The sequence below is a fragment of the Diuraphis noxia genome, unplaced genomic scaffold (assembly GCF_037042655.1).
Source record: "Diuraphis noxia isolate RWA-SAM2 unplaced genomic scaffold, SU_Dnox_SAM2 contig0004, whole genome shotgun sequence".
In the NCBI taxonomy this organism is placed as follows: domain Eukaryota; kingdom Metazoa; phylum Arthropoda; class Insecta; order Hemiptera; family Aphididae; genus Diuraphis; species Diuraphis noxia.
The window spans coordinates 55,684,518-55,704,922 of record NW_028301714.1 but is presented as its reverse complement, the minus strand read 5'-3'; the positions used below and the strand labels follow the sequence as shown (position 1 = coordinate 55,704,922).

Below are 20,405 nucleotides of genomic sequence, written 5' to 3'. Positions count from 1 at the left end.
CCGACAATATACGACAATTTTTTTTTCCGTTGCCTTTTTTCCTAGATTGGGTCTCCAATATTTTTAATATGTTTATATTTACTAAAATTATTTTAATCCATATTTGAGTTTACATACCTATTTAACCAAATTTAGTTTTTAAGCAGCGGAATATTGGTAAAATATGTAGGTTTGGGCTTTATGGGTGTTACCTTTTGGTATCATGTAGTGTGTACACTAAACACTAAACAGTGTACATATATTTCGACAGATTTGACTTAAAAAGTGAGAAATCAATCTATCAACAATGATTGTACAATTCTATTTATTGCATGTTTCTTCTCCTTTGATTTCATAAGTAGGTCAACACAACAAAAAACGTTAAGTCGATAACAAATTCACTATGCATTGGAAATTATTAGCGATTCAATTTATTTGGCTTTGCTAGTTGCCACTGATTACCGATGTGGCGTGCGTCACTGCGTCAAATAGTAATAGTTGATTAAACTGATTCTATTGAAATGTATTTTAAATGACGTCACTGCGGTCCAATACTTGACGTCCCCACGTCATAATATTAAATTGGGTTGTAGACAAATAACTGAAGGTTAAATTATTATTAGTTTATTGTCATTTGAAAACTAATTAGTTGTTCTATTAATCTGATGTAGGTATACGTATATTACACGTCGGTAATCTACTAAAAAGTTCGACGAAAAAAAGATCGGTAAAATAAGTCTAACAAAAAAAGTACAATAAAAAGAAAACCAATATTTATTTTTATAATTACTCAGGTACAATTATTTTTTAAATGAATTATAAGAACACGTTATGTAAATTTAAAAAATTTAACTTTGTTTGAGTACCAACTACCAACTATACACAAATAATAATACATATAATCATATCAAAATCTTTCAATATAATAATACAAGTGCCTTAACTGAAGCTCGTATCTTAAACAAAAACGTAAATCAGTAAACTCTAGACTGCATCTCCTGAGACCTCTATTAAAATCGAAACTTTCTCTAGCCAACAAACTTACAATATACAAATCAATAATTCGTCCGGCTTGGCTTTACGGCATCCAACTATGAGGGCCAGCTACACCATCTAACAATAAAACCTTGCAAGCATTCCAATCCATATGTCTACGCCTAATAATCGCTGCCCCTTGGTACGTTACCAACAAAAACCTCCACAAAGACCTGAACATACCAACCTTCAACGACTTAGCCAAATCCTACTACTTAAAATTTCACTCAAAGCTTTGAGCCCATCCAAATCCCATACTTAAAAGTATATCCTCTACGTCAATTATTCCTAGAAGGCTAAAAAGGCAATGGCCTAGAGATCTGATCAATGCCTAATAATAAAAATAAAAATTTAACTAAGGAGAAAATACTAAAAAATTAAAAACCTTATTTCTTGTCAGGTGGCACTGCTGAGAGTCTTCCTTTTCTGTATTTAATGTTATTTTGTTATTGTGTCATCACACTTACTTATTGTACCACCATTGTATTGTATAGATTGTAAATTCACTATTTTTAATAATAAAAAAAAATAAAAAAATAATAATACAAGTTAACATGAAATATTTTTTATCAACTATGAACAATAATTAACATCGTGTAATACTTATAAAATTATGTATAGGTACCTATAAGTTATAGGTATATCTAAGATCTATTTTTTTCATGTTCAAAAACCAGAAACGGGTGGGAACTGTTCATCACAATATAGCGTTCCTAGCTGGTATATTATCTAAGAGCTAAGTCCTAAGTGAATCGTTGTAAACGAGACGACACCTATTTTAACTTGAAGATGAATAATGTTTAGGTATTATTTATATTATTAGTTTATTACTAATAAAAATAAAATAATGTATGTATAATCCTTTATATATATTATGTGGGCAAACGTGAAATTGGTTCCCGGGTCAGTTAAACGTTGTGTCTATCAATCGTTCAACCATTTAAGATCCTAACTTAAATATATTTTTTGTATCCAACAGATTTTGGGACAATATTGTGTCCAAATGTTTTTCGTTTTTCGCTCTTATACTGGCCCGTATTATTGACGTCACTCGTTGTCAAAACATTTGTAGGTACTTACACCATGTTTTTTCGTTATTAAAATAATATTCATCTATGAGGATGTATTGTTTGGGTTCCAATAGTAAAAAAAATATCAAGGAGGGATTCCCCTTATCGTACATACATCACTGCAGTGTGACACATTGCGTGTATGTCGGATATTATTTAACCGTAAATCATGTAACTTATATACATTTTATTATTGTGTAATAATATGTATTATACATTTATTTTTCATATATATATATACCTAGGATTATAATAATATGTTTATATAGTTACAATCAATTTTACCAACATGTTATAAACATATAACACATAGGTACAAGCCAGTGCTGTAGTCCTAAAAAAAAGCAGAGGGTATACTATACTATGAGTTATAATATTAAACATTCATACTATCATTAGGTATCACTTTGGTAGAGGCCAGAGGACAAATAACACAATACACATATTATATTAATTGTACAAATTAAAATTAAAAATAAAATTTTTTATTTTAATTTTAATCTGATCGAATACTTTGGTAGAGGGTAAATAACACAACACACATACATTAATTGTGAAAATTAAAATTAAAACTAAACATTTTTTTCTAAATAAATTTATTGAAAAATATTCCATAAATGTTGTCTGGATTCCGATTTTGTTAAATTATTTCTTTTCAATATTAATAATAATCTAATGACTTTTATATTTATATTATTTGGTAATTTTATTACAACAGAGAGTATACGACCTTAATCAGCAGGTATACGGAGTTTATTAGAAATAACCAGAAAGTATACGGCGTATACCGTCGTATACCCTCCACTACACCACTGGCGTACATCACTACAACGATACAACTTAAACAAGCTGCATGTATTACTAGACTTTGGCAGGATTACAATTAATCTTTACGGGCAAGTCACGGTGTCCGGAGAACAAGTGCCGCCATCCCCCACTCCGGGGCATGGCAGAAACCTACGGGTGCCCCAATAGAAATTCTGCCAAAATTCTCACAAACGTGTAAAACCAACCTACCGTTCCATAAAAAACCTACAGTACTACCCCCTTCCCAATGGCCTTAGTTGCCGTGGGATAATTAAAAAAAAAAATTAATTTTTATTTCTATGGTTTTTTTGTTTTGAATCGATTGAAAGACATAATTCAAACACAGTTATAATGATTAGTTTTATGATTTTACACTGAAGAATTCTGAACATATTTTGTACGTAAACAGCTAACACTGAAGATAAATTTAATGAATCCTTAAAAGCTGACATAAATCCAATATCGTTAAGATTTCCGATTAGTATTTGTCTTTATATGTGTTTATATTGAAAATATATTTAGGATTAAGAAAGCAAATTATAAAAGTAATAGTATTTATTCAATTATTATCCCATATTTCTCCCTTGTATTATTTTCATATAAGCTTAATATAGTATTATCATTTATCAATAGGTAGCATTTTAATAAGCAAAAAAATATTTGATTTTCAGTAGCCTAATACGTTAAATTCATGCGTGACCTACCTGGCCACCTATAGGAAACTATAGGAGTTAAACGAATAATCTATAAATAATAAATATCCTTAGTGATCATATTATATTGTGTTGTGAGTTTGTGAGTTTGTGACGTATGTTCTTGTAGTCATTGTTATTCGTACTATAGGTCAGTGGCGGATCTATGGGGGGGGGAGGCGACGTGGCGATCGCCCCCCCCCCCCTTGGGCCCTCGGGCTTTTTTTTTTATATTTGATATATAGATCTACTATTTACACAATACATTTTTTTAAATTAATAATTATTAATTATTATTATCTTTGTCTAAGTAGCATGTTTCATGATAATTGATAATGAAGAATAGTTGTGATAATAATAATATCAATAATCACAGAATCAAACACGGTCTTAGAAGATAAGATCGGACAACTTTACTTCCCACCCGCTTGCCGACTAGCCAACTACAATATTTCCTAACCTAACCTAACCAGGAATAGACTTAAATGCATTTATTTATTTGCTTTTTTATTGTTAGTTTTTACTTTATACAACTAGAAACACATTTAAGTATATACAATCTAAACAGGAATGTGCTTGACTTGGGATTATATTTTTGGGAACAGAATCCCCCTTCTTATACTACAAATTATTTTAGCATAACCCTTCTCATTGAATAATCTAGTATAGTATCAATTAAATTTGTATTTTTTATTTAATGGCATCCTCTCACTATTTTTTTCCTACTCGTGCACTGAATCTAGGTCATTTTTGTTCAATTTTTAAAGCATGTTCATCAGTTTTTTTGTATTATAAATGTACAGCCCTGATGCCCTGTTTATTACACACTGTGTTGTATATGTTTGAGCCGCAATTTCGTGCCCGACGATTTGCACCGACGGCAATACAGAGTCCAGAGTCCAGCCAGATTACTACAGGTTTTGACGATCTTTATCAACTATCGTCGTCGTAATCGCAGCTTGGACGGTCGCGGCGCGTAATAATATACGCACCAGTCAGTCTACGAGAAACTTCTCGTCTCGCCTCTCGCGACCGGTGCGTGCTGTGTTGTATTGTGGTGCACGAGTGCCTACGCCGGTCTGTTCTACGCGTCGTCCTGTTCGGACGGATTTTGGCGTCTTCGATCGTCGTGGATTGCGCCATTACGGGTTCGTTGTCGTTGTGTCGGTGACTTGTCCGTTACCTCCACTGTTTTGGGCCCTCTTGTGGCGGGCGTAAGTGTCGGCGCTGATCGCGCGGCCGTTCGGTGTTCGCGTAACCACATTAATTGTGCAAATTGACGACACCGTCGTGTGTCATTACGTCGTGTGTCGGTTTTGGCGGCGTGAACGCCTGTTCCGTACCACATTGTTTGTGGGGAGCCCACTACCGCAACCGAACTATTGTTTCGATTGTCAGGTGCGGGTTGCCATGTTGTTTTGCTGACGCGGACGAGCGTCGGGTGGTTAACGCGGGATTCCCCGTTGAAGTTTGGAGGGCCCGTCGTTTCACGTCGCCGTCGTGGGAACATCGTAGTATTCGTGTCAAACGGTTCCAGGAGGCAGCACTGCAGTCCATACCAGTGACCAGTCCACTTCATCGTCTTACCGGGTGATCGACTATTATCATTTCCATTATCATTTCTACTATCAATTTATATTATCGTATTTTAATTATTGTTTTGTTTACATATTGATCGATTGATCATATTATTTATTATAATATTATTTATTTGTGTTATATATTATTACCAATTTTGGGCGCCCGCATTTATCATTGTATTGTATGGGTATTCATATATTGTCCAATAGACTCACATTATTATACTATACATTTGCGTTATATTATGTTTCGTATTTTGGTCACCCACCTCGAGACTAGTGATGCGAGTCAGAGTAGTTGACTACATAATTCGTATGAACTATTCTGGCGCAACATTTGGTAGCAGAGCGTGGTTTCTTTATTTATTTAATTAGCGTTCTGGTTTCGAGTATTCAATCAACGAGTGACCCTTTCTGTTATTCACAATTCAGCGATTACTGCTAACTATAATTTCGATTTCAAATAATTTATTCAAGTCGACATTAGCGTCGCATTCGTCATTTCAAATTATTGTTTGTCTAATTAATATTTATTATTATTCTCTGGGTTTATTATTATTATTTTTGTGTATTTATATATAACAGCGCGCATTTCAATAGGTTATACCTGGATCGTGATAGGTACCTAATTTGTCCCGTTAGTTATTGTCTCCTTGTCTTCGGTCGATTGTTGCCAATTTTCTCCGTTGATTTCGCGTCATATTCAGACAACAGTCAACATGGTCGAGACAGCAGAAGATAAAGAAATAAAACGCGTCAGACGTCTTGCCACTAGAGCTGACACAAAGCGCACTATCGCCGTAAAAAAAATCCGATCAATTGACAGTCTCGCTAAACGCGCGAAAAATGATCCTAGTCTTATGGATGAACTACATATAGCGGCTGCGACGTTGGATGATTTATGGGCACAATTCGAAGCGGCGGACAATGATGTGTTAGACAGTTTATTGGAAATAAATGCCGAAAGCGAATATTCAGCCGAGTTGCCAGCCGAAGTGCTTTCTATTATCAATACAATTACGGCAGTCGCCATGCAGGGCAATTACGATAATATTAAGATTGCTAATCGCGGCCTGGGTGGACAAAATCATGCCAGCGATGCAGCAGTTAAACCAACATCTAGACTACCTGAAATCCCGTTACCGTCGTTCCATGGTGATTTTAATTATTGGCCCACGTTCCGCGATCGGTTCTCCGCGCTTGTTGGCGATAGGACCGACATACCGAAAATCGATAAAATGCAACATTTGATCGGATGTTTGCAGGGTGCTGCAGCGGACGCCATACGCAATATAACCGTGTCCAATGACAATTACGACCTCGCGTGGTCCACGTTATCGTCGCGTTTTCATCGTCCGCGATTAGTCGCGCATGCATTGATAGACAAGTTACTCAACGCACCGGTGTCTTCGCAAGAAACGTTGTTCGATCTCAATAATTTTGTATCGCTTTTTTCCGAGAATATTGCGTTATTAAATGCATTGAACATCAGGGACCTCGGATCATTCATAGTGTTCTCCATGGCTTTTCGGTGTCTCCCGGCATCCACACGAAAATTATTCGAGTCGTCCGCCCCTCCGGAGTTTCCGACTGTGACTGACTTGCTGAATTTTGTACAGTCCCGTGTAGCGATTTTGGAGATTGCCGGAGATCATCAGAAAAGGCCCAATAATCGACTACAGTCTACATCACATAGCAACGCGTTCGTCAAGAAGGTTCCATTCAAACCAACCACTACATCGTTAGTCGTTTCGAAGCCATCGAGCTCCAAGAGTGACTCCTGTCCGAACTGCCGTGAAAGGCATACTATTACTGATTGTCGAAAATTCGCGTCGTTGTCGGTCGAGGACCGCAACAAATGGGCTCGTGATAACCGCGTGTGCTACGCGTGTTTATCGACCAATCATTGGGCCAACAAGTGTCATTCAAAACTTCGCTGTGCAACATGTTCAAAGAAACACCATACGCTGCTTCATGGGTTTTCAACACGACGCCAGTCAGAGAGCGCTCCGTCTAGCGACGATGCGCCCTTCTGTGCTGCATCAACGACATACAGGAAGGACGATTCATCAGCCGTGCTATTGGGCACCGCTCTCATTCATATTCGTGACCATTGTGGCACCTGGCAGACGGTCCGTGCCATCGTCGATTCAGCATCCCAAATAAGTGCCATAACTGTGTCCTGTGTTACTCGTTTAGGACTACGGCTGACAAACTGGACAGCACCGATCACTGGCCTATCCGGTGCAACAGTTGCTGATGTCCGAGGTATGGTCGATTGTGTCGTCCAACCAAGATTTGCTACGGAGCCACAATTGCAAACAAAGGCGTGGGTAATGCCGTCGATCACGTCCAACATGCCACGTCGATCTCTAGACACCAGCGTCAAGGATCGATTCGCGAACCTGGCCCTTGCAGATCCGACGTTTAATATTGCTTCTCCCGTTGACATGTTATTGGGTGCCGACTTGTTCGCGCAAATAATGGACGGCCGGAAAGTGATTGTAGCTGCCGATCTACCCACAGCGTTCAGTTCTATTTTCGGATGGATTCTGATCGGGCCGGTGCTCCAAACTTATGTCGAGTGTCACGCATCGCTCCCTGTGTCATTAACCGTCTCAATTCAAGATTTAATCGAGAATTTTTGGCGTGCTGAGGAACCCGCGATGCCGCCGCCTTCGTTCACGGATGATGGCCGTTGTGAAGAAGTATTTGTAGCGGAACACAAGCGACTGCCGTCTGGACGATTCGCCGTGCCATTACCGACGCGCACAGCCTTGTCTTCGCTAAGTTTTCCAGGTTCCCGTGAACACGCGATCAAACGCTTTGAAAATCTCGAGAAACGACTGTCGAAGGACTCCAAACTACGAGAGTTATATTCCAATTTCATGTCCGAATACTTATCACTAGGTCATATGTCGGTGGCAAAAACACCCGGGACATACTTCATACCGCACCACGCCGTATATCGACCTGCAGATGGCGACAACAAGATCCGCGTCGTATTTGACGCGTCTGCGAAGGGATCTCGAAGTTTGTCATTAAACGAATGTCTATTGCAGGGCCCCAAATTACAACAAGACATCGTCGATGTACTGACCCGTTTTCGTGTACCAAAGATAGTTTTTACGGCAGATATATGTAAAATGTACCGCCAAATATTGGTCCTACCGGAGTACCGTACACTCCTGCACGTGTTTTGGCGGTCGTCTCCGTTCGAAAAACTCGTTGAGTATGAACTTGATACAGTGACATACGGGACAAACTGTGCCCCATTTCTAGCACTTCGCGTCCTTAAGGCAATCGCCGTTAATGATTGCACTGATTATGACGACGTTCGTGACGCGTTGCTAAACCAGACATACGTCGATGATGTGTGTGCTGGCGCTGATTCCATTACCGATGTTTTAAAATTCCAATCCAGCCTAATTTCAATTCTGAATCGTGCGGGGCTAGAATTAAAAAAATGGTCCAGTAACGAACCCGATGTGTTAACCGCCGTGCCTGCCGACCATTGTGTAAATTATCCACATTCGTTTGACGCCGCAGATGACAGCGGTATAAAAGTACTCGGCCTTCAGTGGCATCCGACCAACGATTCGTTTTCGTGTGCCCTTCGTCCTAATTTGTTGCCGATCATTTGCACGAAAAGAGGATTGCTGTCCATGATCGCGAGGATTTACGATCCTTTAGGACTGTTTGCACCCGCAATCTTTCACGGGAAATGCATTATGCAGCGCACATGGTCGGCGAAGGCATCATGGGATGACCCCCTTCCGGATGACATCTCGCGGGATTGGGAATCGTTTGTATCAGACCTGCCGTCCCTTAACGACCTGAAGGTACCTCGTCATTTCAATTCCCGTCGTGGATCGCCGTGTCAACTATTGGGATTTTGCGATGCCTCACAGCACGGTTACGCTGCAGTTTTATACATAAAGATGTTAGACCATGATTCTGATTCTAGCAACATTTTTCTCGTCGGGACAAAAACGAAGCTGGCGCCGATAAAACCCTTGTCGATTCCGCGGTTGGAGCTGAACGCCGCGTTATTGCTATCTCGATGGATGAGTCGAATACGGGCAACCCTTAAATCGTATTTAAACATCGTCGATTTGTACGCATGGAGTGATTCAGCCATCGTATTGTCTTGGTTGAAAAATCCACATACGTCATTTAAGGTATACGTTTCCAATCGCGTCCATCAAATCATTACTCTAATGCCCGACTGTCGATGGCTCCACATAAAGTCGGAAGAAAACCCCGCAGATTGTGCCTCGCGCGGCGTCTTACCTTCGGTGTTATCTAGTCTATCGCTATATTGGCAAGGTCCTCGGTTCCTCCACGATGACGCGGCGAGCTGGGACGTGACTGTACCGTCGATCCCGATACCCGAACTACCTGAGACGCGGCCTGTAGCTCTAGTGCTCAGCACTGAACAGCCATCAGAATGGTATGACAGTTTCTCATCATATGACCGGCTGGTCCGCGTAGTTGCCTACATTTATCGTTTTCTTCAAGCATGTAAGAAACACCCTCGGCCTGCCATTGGGGCACTACAGCGCACCGAACTCGATGACTCCATCAGCAAGCTGGTCATCATGTCTCAACGATGTTTCTATAAAACTTTAGCACACGAACTATTGACGTCAGCACGTGTGTCATCGAAACACCTATCACGACTACGTCCGTTCCTAGACCCATCTGGGGTGATTCGCGTTGGTGGGCGATTGCGCCATTCACATTTAAATTATGGTAGTAAACACCCCATGTTATTAGCGAAACAATCGCATTTGTCGTTGTTAATATGCCGCCGATGGCATAAAATTACGTGTCATGCTGGTCCGCGAATAATGACGGCCCTTATATCGCGTGATTTCTGGATTGTGTCAATTAAATCTGTGTTACACACCGTCACACGCGCATGTCCGGTCTGCGTGCGTTTTGATGCGAAACCGCCGCAACCTATAATGGCAGATTTGCCAGCCGCACGAGTTCAGCAAAGTAGGCCGTTCGCGAGGGTAGGGGTTGATTACGCCGGCCCACTTCAAATGCGTGAAGTGCAACTTCGAAAATCTCGAGTATATAAAGTGTGGATCGCCGTCTTTGTATGTTTGTCGGTTAAAGCTGTCCATTTAGAAGTGGTTACAGGGCTGTCCACTGAAGCATTCCTTGCCGCCTTTGACCGGTTTGTTGCGCGACGAGGCTTACCGTCAGAAATATTTTCGGACTGCGGCACGAACTTTGTTGGCGCGGACAAGCAACTTCAGTTACTGATCAACAGTCCAGACGGTCAACGCACCATTTCTCAAGCGCGCACATCGTGTCAATGGCATTTTAACCCCCCAAGTGCACCGCATTTCGGTGGCCTATGGGAGGCAGCGGTCCGGTCAGCGAAACGATTGTTGATCCGTACCATGGGTACCCATGTACTCACGTACGAGGAATTCACTACCTTACTTACGCGTGTTGAGGCAGTACTCAATTCGAGACCATTGACCCCATTAACCACGGACCCCGCTGACCTTGAATATTTGTCTCCTGGACATTTCCTAATCGGGCAACCGTTGTTGGCTGTACCTCCCCGAGTATCGTTTGAGTCACGCGTCAGTTTAACTCAACGTTGGAAGCTTCTTGACCAATGCCATCAGGCATTCTGGCGACGTTGGTCAACGGAATATCTGACGTCGCTTCAAGGGAGATCGAAATGGACTACTGAAGCACCCAACGTCAAGGTCAACGACATGGTAGTTATAATCGATAACCAATCTCCACCACTGGAATGGCGTCTCGGACGTATCCTTGAACTGTTACCTGGCAACGACGGTGTTGTACGTGTCGTACGGGTGTTGACGTGCAACGGCCATATCACTCGACCGGTGGCTAAAGTAGTGGTATTACCCACCCACTAGCGTTTCGAATTCTTAACAACCTCACAAAATTGATCGTTGATTGAATGCTTATCCCCAAAACATAGCTTCCAGTTCTAATTTTATATATTCTCAAATAAACTACCACTTATCAATTATTCAATCACTAGCTACTCTGACTTCATATCTAATGTGTGGGCACCATATGTGTCATTGGTTTTAACATTTATGTATCTTCATTCGATTATTGTGTATTATTTGTAATTTTATATTCAACATGTTCCTTTTCCTTTTGTAAAATGAAATGATAATTAGTATCACTCCGGTCATGCATCATCTCAAGACGTCGCTGCAGCCCATTCAATCCAATCCGTTCGATTTCTATGGGAGCCTGAGCCTCCCATGGGGGGGAGGATGTTTGAGCCGCAATTTCGTGCCCGACGATTTGCACCGACGGCAATACAGAGTCCAGAGTCCAGCCAGATTACTACAGGTTTTGACGATCTTTATCAACTATCGTCGTCGTAATCGCAGCTTGGACGGTCGCGGCGCGTAATAATATACGCACCAGTCAGTCTACGAGAAACTTCTCGTCTCGCCTCTCGCGACCGGTGCGTGCTGTGTTGTATTGTGGTGCACGAGTGCCTACGCCGGTCTGTTCTACGCGTCGTCCTGTTCGGACGGATTTTGGCGTCTTCGATCGTCGTGGATTGCGCCATTACGGGTTCGTTGTCGTTGTGTCGGTGACTTGTCCGTTACCTCCACTGTTTTGGGCCCTCTTGTGGCGGGCGTAAGTGTCGGCGCTGATCGCGCGGCCGTTCGGTGTTCGCGTAACCACATTAATTGTGCAAATTGACGACACCGTCGTGTGTCATTACGTCGTGTGTCGGTTTTGGCGGCGTGAACGCCTGTTCCGTACCACATTGTTTGTGGGGAGCCCACTACCGCAACCGAACTATTGTTTCGATTGTCAGGTGCGGGTTGCCATGTTGTTTTGCTGACGCGGACGAGCGTCGGGTGGTTAACGCGGGATTCCCCGTTGAAGTTTGGAGGGCCCGTCGTTTCACGTCGCCGTCGTGGGAACATCGTAGTATTCGTGTCAAACGGTTCCAGGAGGCAGCACTGCAGTCCATACCAGTGACCAGTCCACTTCATCGTCTTACCGGGTGATCGACTATTATCATTTCCATTATCATTTCTACCAGGCTAAGGCAACTCAATAGCATAATTTTGAACATTGATACTAGTACGATTCACCAGCCACGAGGAGCGCTCAAGTTGCTGCCGCCGCCGTGGCGGCCAACTGTCAACACCGGTGTCTCACGTCTGGCACAACTGCTCAAGCATAGACAAGTGTACTTTACTATACAAATGCACAATTTTGTAATTTCCATGTGGTGAATTATTTTGTACTGTAATTTGTTTTAATTTTCAAAACAATCTTGATGATGGGTCGTGCAGCATACAAATGTTGTGTAAAAGGTTGCTCGTATAAGGGTAAGTGTTTTTAATTTATTAGCTACTAACTTTGATTTCGTATATTATATTGTAAAATGTAGGTATTTTATCTAAGTTCTGTGCAAACAATCCAGTAGGTACTGTTAATATTAGGTACATCATTACCCATGTTCTGGCTTATTTAGATAAATAGTTACAAAGTATCTAAACGTTTATCTTACATCATTTTTTTACTAACCTAAATAAATTCATCTAGATACATTTTTTATTGATAAACGAAATTGTTCAAACGCATTTTTAAATTTTTATTTAGAAACTCGTACAAAGTTTATAAACAGTTTTTAAAATCATCTGTAAAGTTATATTTAATAGTATGTACAAATAACGATTGTATTATTAGTTATTTCCACGGACTAAGATATTCTAAGTATATGTATAGTCCCTCGTTATTTCCCATTTAATATTTATTTATGTATTATCTTTACCTTTATCTAGATAAAAAAAATACTTATCCAATCTGAACACTGATTATTACTAGGTATATAATATATTAATACCTATTTATTATATTACCTGTTCTAGTATTTCTGATAGTACCTGTGTACCTAGTGCCATTGATTATAAATACTAATAATACTTATAAAGTTATAATCAACGATATTATTAAAATTAAAACGAACAGCACATACTCCATAAACTTAGTATACCCAACATAACTTTAAATGTATTTAGTACTATAATGAAAATGAATAATCTTTTGCTCAAACTAAGTACTTAAATATTTTATTTTATAATACATGAATGTAGGTGGAACATCACATAGATTTCCCAACCCCCAAAAAAATTTGTTGATGTTTCAAAAATGGATGGAAGTTATAGGGAATGATGACTTCAAAGATATTGAGTCTTCTGTGATTTATGAAAAGCGCAGAGTATGTTCAAATCATTTTAGTAAAGAGAATTTTAGCCCTGGTACAAAAGTCATAAATCGCAATGCATTCCCACATCTCCATATGGCCAATCAAAGTACAAGTAGGAAATAAATTTCTATTTAAATTTAGTTAATATCTGTTAATTCAATTTCTTTTTTAGCTGATACTGTTATGCCCATACCAGATTTGCCACATCTCCATATGGCCAATCAAAGTACAAGTAGGAAATAAATTTCTATTTAAATTTAGTTAATATCTGTTAATTCAATTTCTTTTTTAGCTGATACTGTTATGCCCATACCAGATTTGCCACATCTCCATATGGCCAATCAAAGTACAAGTAGGAAATAAATTTCTATTTAAATTTAGTTAATATCTGTTAATTCAATTTCTTTTTTAGCTGATACTGTTATGCCCATACCAGATTTGCCACATCTCCATATGGCCAATCAAAGTACAAGTAGGAAATAAATTTCTATTTAAATTTAGTTAATATCTGTTAATTCAATTTCTTTTTTAGCTGATACTGTTATGCCCATACCAGATTTGCCACATCTCCATATGGCCAATCAAAGTACAAGTAGGAAATAAATTTCTATTTAAATTTAGTTAATATCTGTTAATTCAATTTCTTTTTTAGCTGATACTGTTATGCCCATACCAGATTTGCCACATCTCCATATAGCCAATCAAAGTACAAGTAGGAAATAAATTTCTATTTAAATTTAGTTAATATCTGTTAATTCAATTTCTTTTTTAGCTGATACTGTTATGCCCAAACCAATTCATACCAGCTGCATGCCCACAAATTTAAATATTTCTGGCATAGAGGAACTGAATGAATCTATCAATGTAACTGAGCATAATATTCAATGCTCCACCGTTGACCTGATTTGTATGTACCTACTATAAAAAAAGTCTTATAAAAAATTGCAATTTAATAATGCTTGCAATGCATGAGCTTATATTAGGGTTGCTACGCACTCACTATTTATCGCTATTTTTACTTTTTTTACACTTATTTCACTGATATCTCACTTTTATAATGCTCATTAACTACAAAATAATTATTAAATTTTAAACTTGATAAATTTAGTTAAAGTTTGAACTTAAAATGCTTATAAAAAAAACGTATAACAATGTATTTTTAATATCTTTCAACTGCTATAGTAACAATATATATTGAGGAGATATCAGGAGCTTTGTAGTATTAGTTTCAAGATTTTTTACCAAACAAACAAAATTTATTGACAATTATAGAAAAATAATTATAAAAATGACGAATATTTAATTTAAACACTTATTTATATTTAAAAATGTATAAAATGTAAAATTGTTATTGCTAAGACTTGAAAATTTAAAAGAAGGTTCCACGTAAATAGGTCATATATAAATTACTTTATTCACAAGAAAAAAATGAGTAGCAACCCTGTTATATTATACAATTTGCAACCAACAGCAAGTCTTGGGTTTCTTATTTATCTTATATTAATTTGTTCATTTTTGACTTATCTACAGATAATGGTTAGGATCAAGGAGCGACCAATACAGCAGCTATTAATATTCTTATGAACGACACCAAAGCACGTTATTTAAGAAAGAATGAATCATTCTATGGTGATTTCTATGAAATAGAATGTGAATCTGATAGCCATAACAATGTAGTTAAAATTTTTCACTTGTATGATACACCACACCTTTTGAAAGGAATCCGTAACAATTTGTTGACAAAAAATGTAATATTTAATGTTGACGGTGAAAAATTAGCTCAATGGAGTGATATATTGAAGTTATATGAATTGGACAGCAACATAGAAGATGTTAAAATGTTGCCTAGGTTGACTAGACAACATGTCATACCTACAGAAATTCCAAAAATGAAAGTTAGAAATGCTGCTCAAGTGTTTAGCCAACGAGTTTCATCCATTATGGCATTTTTAGCAAGTGAGTAACATCAAAATAAAACTAATTAACATATTAAATAATTTTGTTTTGTTAAATGTATTTTACAGCTCAAAATATTCTTGGAGATACAGCTGGAGACACTGCAAAATTTTGTTTATTTTTTGACAAATTATTTGATTCAGTTAATGGAAACTTTAATAAAGTAGTTGATGGAAAGATTTATAGAACAGGAGTAACAAAAAATTCTCCTCATCACAAATTGTGGGAAGAGTCTTTGAAAGTTTTGAGTACCATGAAATTTGTGAATCCTTCTACTAACAAACCATGTACTCCTCAACCACCCACATTAAAGAATTGGATTAAAACTATTAAAAGTAAGTTTAACTTTTTTTAGTAAGTGGGTTATTTACCTAATTATTTATTAATCCAAAACAGGTTTTCAAAATATATTCAAAACATTAAATGACAACGGTATTAAGGTATTGTTGCCAAGGCATTTGAACCAAGATGCTTTGGAGAATTTATTCGGTGCAATACGGGCTTTAGGATATAGAAATAATAATCCGACATGCGATATGTTTGCCTCAGCATACAAGACCTTACTCCTCAACAACCTAATGTCAGCCCACTCTCCAGGCAGTAACTGCGAAGAAGATTTCTCAGGTGGCTGTTTGACTTCTTACCAAACATTATTTGAAATGTATACAAACTGTGAAGCAAATACCATTGAACATGAAATCGAAGAACGAGTCGCTGATGTTTTGCCAAAAAAGTTTGAAGACAATGATAATAATTTAACATTATTAGGAAGTCAAACCCAGAACTATATAGCAGGATATATTGTTAAAAAGTTGAATTCTGTCTTGTTTAAAAACTGCCGTATATGTCTAAGTGAAATTTGTTCAAAACGGTCAAATGACCATCAATTAATTCAGGCTAGAGACTATAAACATAATGGTAATTATCTACTGAAATATCCGAATTCTAAATTCTGTATGTTGGTGCAAAAAGTAATTAATATTATTTCTCATAATTTACCAAATATATGCCATCATAAAAATTTGAAAATAGAATTGATTAATATTATTAAAGAAAAAGTTGATGTAAAATACATAACATGTCCTGACCATAAATTAATTTTTCCACAAAAATTTATTAATTTTGTGGTAAAATTAATGGTACATAATTGGTGTACGCAAATTAATAGAATTTTATCTGGAAAAATAAATTTAAATAAAAATGAATCGGATAAAATTAAAATAAATGCTTTTGAAAGGTACAAATTGTTTTCTAAAAAAAAAAGGTCCTCTTAAGATATTATTATTAGACTTTTATGTTATTCACTTTGTTAATTTTAATTTTGAAATATGTGTAAATATTCCCACTGACTAGATATATGTTTATTGTATTGTTAATTATTAAGTATAAAATATATGGCTGAGAAATGTAACAAAAGTTCCTACTAATTTTGTATTTGTATATTTAAAATGTATGTTTAATATTATAATATATTGTTATTATTTCATAGTTTTTGTATATTGTTTTAGTATATTGTAATAAAAATTAATTCAATTTATTTTTGATGTTTGTTTTATTAATTTCAATTGAGTATTTAAAATAATAATTAACAGTGGTTAATGCGCTCAGCGCCTGGGGTTGGCAATCTATATACGCGGCGGCGGCACTGAGCTATGAGAAGGTGGAGAGAAGGGATCGAAGTTTCATTCACCAGCCACCAGTAGCGCAGTGTTCAATGTCCCGAATATTAACATTGCGGTTGCCTATCTATTAGTATACTTGTCTATGATTTCTACTATCAATTTATATTATCGTATTTTAATTATTGTTTTGTTTACATATTGATCGATTGATCATATTATTTATTATAATATTATTTATTTGTGTTATATATTATTACCAATTTTGGGCGCCCGCATTTATCATTGTATTGTATGGGTATTCATATATTGTCCAATAGACTCACATTATTATACTATACATTTGCGTTATATTATGTTTCGTATTTTGGTCACCCACCTCGAGACTAGTGATGCGAGTCAGAGTAGTTGACTACATAATTCGTATGAACTATTCTGGCGCAACAGTATAATTGAATTATTTATTGTCTTATATTTATCATAAATTAATTAGGTAATAATTAATATATTTAAATCTTAATAATAAAAATAAAAATTTTGCTTTTTAATTTAAGATGAAAATATCTGCATCTAAATTACATAATGCTTTGCATGTTTGCTTATTTCTTATTGTTTTTAATTTGTAGATTAAAAACACGGTTGAGATCACGAATGGGTGATCATAGGCTGACTGGCTTGGCTTTATTGCACACACATAAAGACATTATTGTAAACATAGAAGAAGTAATAAATAGGTTTGCAAATGAAAAAAAAAGAAACATTAAATTATTATTATAATTATACGTACCTACCTATGTTTACACAAATAAAAGGACCTACAATTAATTTTAAGTGTTGTACTTCTTTTTCCATAAATTACTTAAACTACATCAAGTCTTCATTGCAGATGCAAAAGCAGGAAATGTTTTTTTTTTTGGTGGGGGGGAGGTTGAAAAATGTATACTGTGATAATTTTATAGTATACGAATTATAACAATTTGATCCGAATTTGATATACGGATTTCTGAGGGTGGTGACCCCCTACACCCACCAGGTTTGACCTTGCTCATTGTACTTGTATATTACTCATGGATATTCCTATTCGGAATTCGCCCCCCCCCCCTTTAACTAAGCTTCAGATCCGCCCCTGCTATAGGTTATAATAATTACATTAAAGGGCCTCATTACTGAAATACGAATGGAGGCCCATCGGGAAGTGCCCGGTAGCCCAGTTGGCCTATCCGCCCATGCCCCATGGTTAAGAGTTTATTATATAAATGTACAATAAGCACTTTTTATATTATTCAGACAATTAAAAAAAAACATAAAATTGTAATAAATTGATATTAATTAGTCATTAAGTATTTAGATAGATATAGGTACTATAATTTTCAAATTATCATAGCCACATAGGTGTGTATGTAATATACTAATATATATTATATATAGTACCTATATATAATATATTACATAATTACTTGTTGGCTGTTATGATATATACGATTATAGTACATAATATTATAGATAGATGGTATGGTATTTTTATTACTTTATTAGACATTATTAAAGTCGGATTGGTAAAATTCGGCCCACCGAGTTTTTTATGCTTTATCAGCCCATTTACAAACAATATTTACAATATCAACACATATACCATGGTCTATGCAAATCCAATATTTGGACTCCATTTTTTCAACTTTAAACTCTTAATACATTATCAGTCAGCAGCCTCATGACCTAAACGGCTTAAAATTTTCACGACCCACTGAGTTTTATTCGGTAACTCACGGGGCCGGTCCGGCCCTACTATCTTCATTAGTAGGTACTTAGTAGTGTTATAGTAGATACTTAAAATTCAATACCTAGCTTAGAAAAACGTACTCATTTATGCACATAATTTCTCATAAAGAAAAAACCCCTTACTACCTTAGAAATGTATAATTTAAAAAGTGGTTTTAAATTTGAAAACATTTTTTCGCCTCAACCCAAAGGTAAATTAGTAAAAAAAAAAATAACAAAATCTTTGGTTTCAAAAGTATATAATATGATTCTTACTAAATCTTTAATACACTCAACAGTTTCAAAAACAAGAATTATTATAAGCTAATTAGTATATTAAAGAAGATTTAAAATTTAATACTATGATGATGTACCTATTTAATTCTGATATATTCTTATATAGAATACTTATCAAGACTTTTTTTATACATTATATTAATACATTGTACCTATACTATGTAATAGCTTATGTATGTATGTAGTACGTTTTCTCGTATAACTTGTAATTAATTAGTTCATTACTTAATAATATTAAGTAATATCCACAAGTAAACAGAAAACTGATACGGTCTTTATTAACGAAAGGGGTGAGCTTATTAAATCACAATGTTTGTATTTTATTATACATTATAATGATATTATACCTACTATACACAACTGCTTGTTATTTTTATTGTTTTTTTCCTATACGTATAGTACCTAGGTACAATACTATATCACGATGCATTGCTATATGGTACAATACGACTGTGACAATAATAGGGACCTGACACGCAATATATGTCGCTAGAAAATTACTCGTATGTATAAGGTACATTATTCCTTATATGTTGTAGATTCATTTTTTAGAACTTTAAATTACCATTAAGTACATTTTAAATATAATATATTATAATATTATATTATGTCATATAATGTACTCTTATAGTGTTCATGTTTCATTTAAAACTCACATGCAAATAATATTGCTGTGTAAAGTCTATCTAAATAATACACTAATATAATATGTTTATAGGTAACTATATTATATAGTGTTATCCATTTAACGTAAGAAACACAATATTTCAAATACTAATATATTTTTAATAACATCAATTTTAAATAATTGTACCTATACAGTAAAAAACATCAATTTTGGAAAAAATTCTAATTTTACTATTTTTCCAAATAAAATTTTTGAAAACAACCAGGAATGTTTGATTTTTGATTCTCTCCCCCTTTCAAGTACTGAATATAGTCAGTAGTCACTTTCCTACTCAAGCATTCGAAAAAATCTCGAACATTCGCTAACATTTTAGACTAGTTGGAGAATTTGGCCACAATGCAATGTTACGATTTTTTTATGATAACTATATTGTAGAGTACTATTAACAAAATATGTGATGATAATGTCATTATTTTTTTTAATAATATCTTATAATAATATTTTTAATATAAACCTAAATTTAAATATACAATTTCCCGCCAAATTATAAATGATATGTGCGTAGCGGCGCATCGTGACCACGTACCGACAAGATACGTAACGTTTTAACATATCGTAAACATCTTGATATTCTTGAATGATCAATACGTCCGTTTCCGGAGCGTATTGGAATGTATTGAATGTTTATGTTGTCCATAAATATCTTTATAATATCATCTATGACGAGTCCAAATGG

General features: G+C 36.2%; 1 protein-coding gene across 1 annotated transcript; it reads left to right on the top strand.

Annotated features, from left to right (window-relative positions):
• Positions 1-5,882: 5,882 nt before the first annotated feature.
• LOC149056209 (uncharacterized) lies at positions 5,883-11,075 on the top strand. Its single transcript, XM_089227040.1, has one exon. The coding sequence runs from the start codon at positions 5,883-5,885 to the stop codon at positions 11,073-11,075; it is 5,193 nt and encodes a 1,730-aa protein (XP_089083166.1).
• The last annotated feature ends 9,330 nt before the right edge of the window (positions 11,076-20,405 follow it).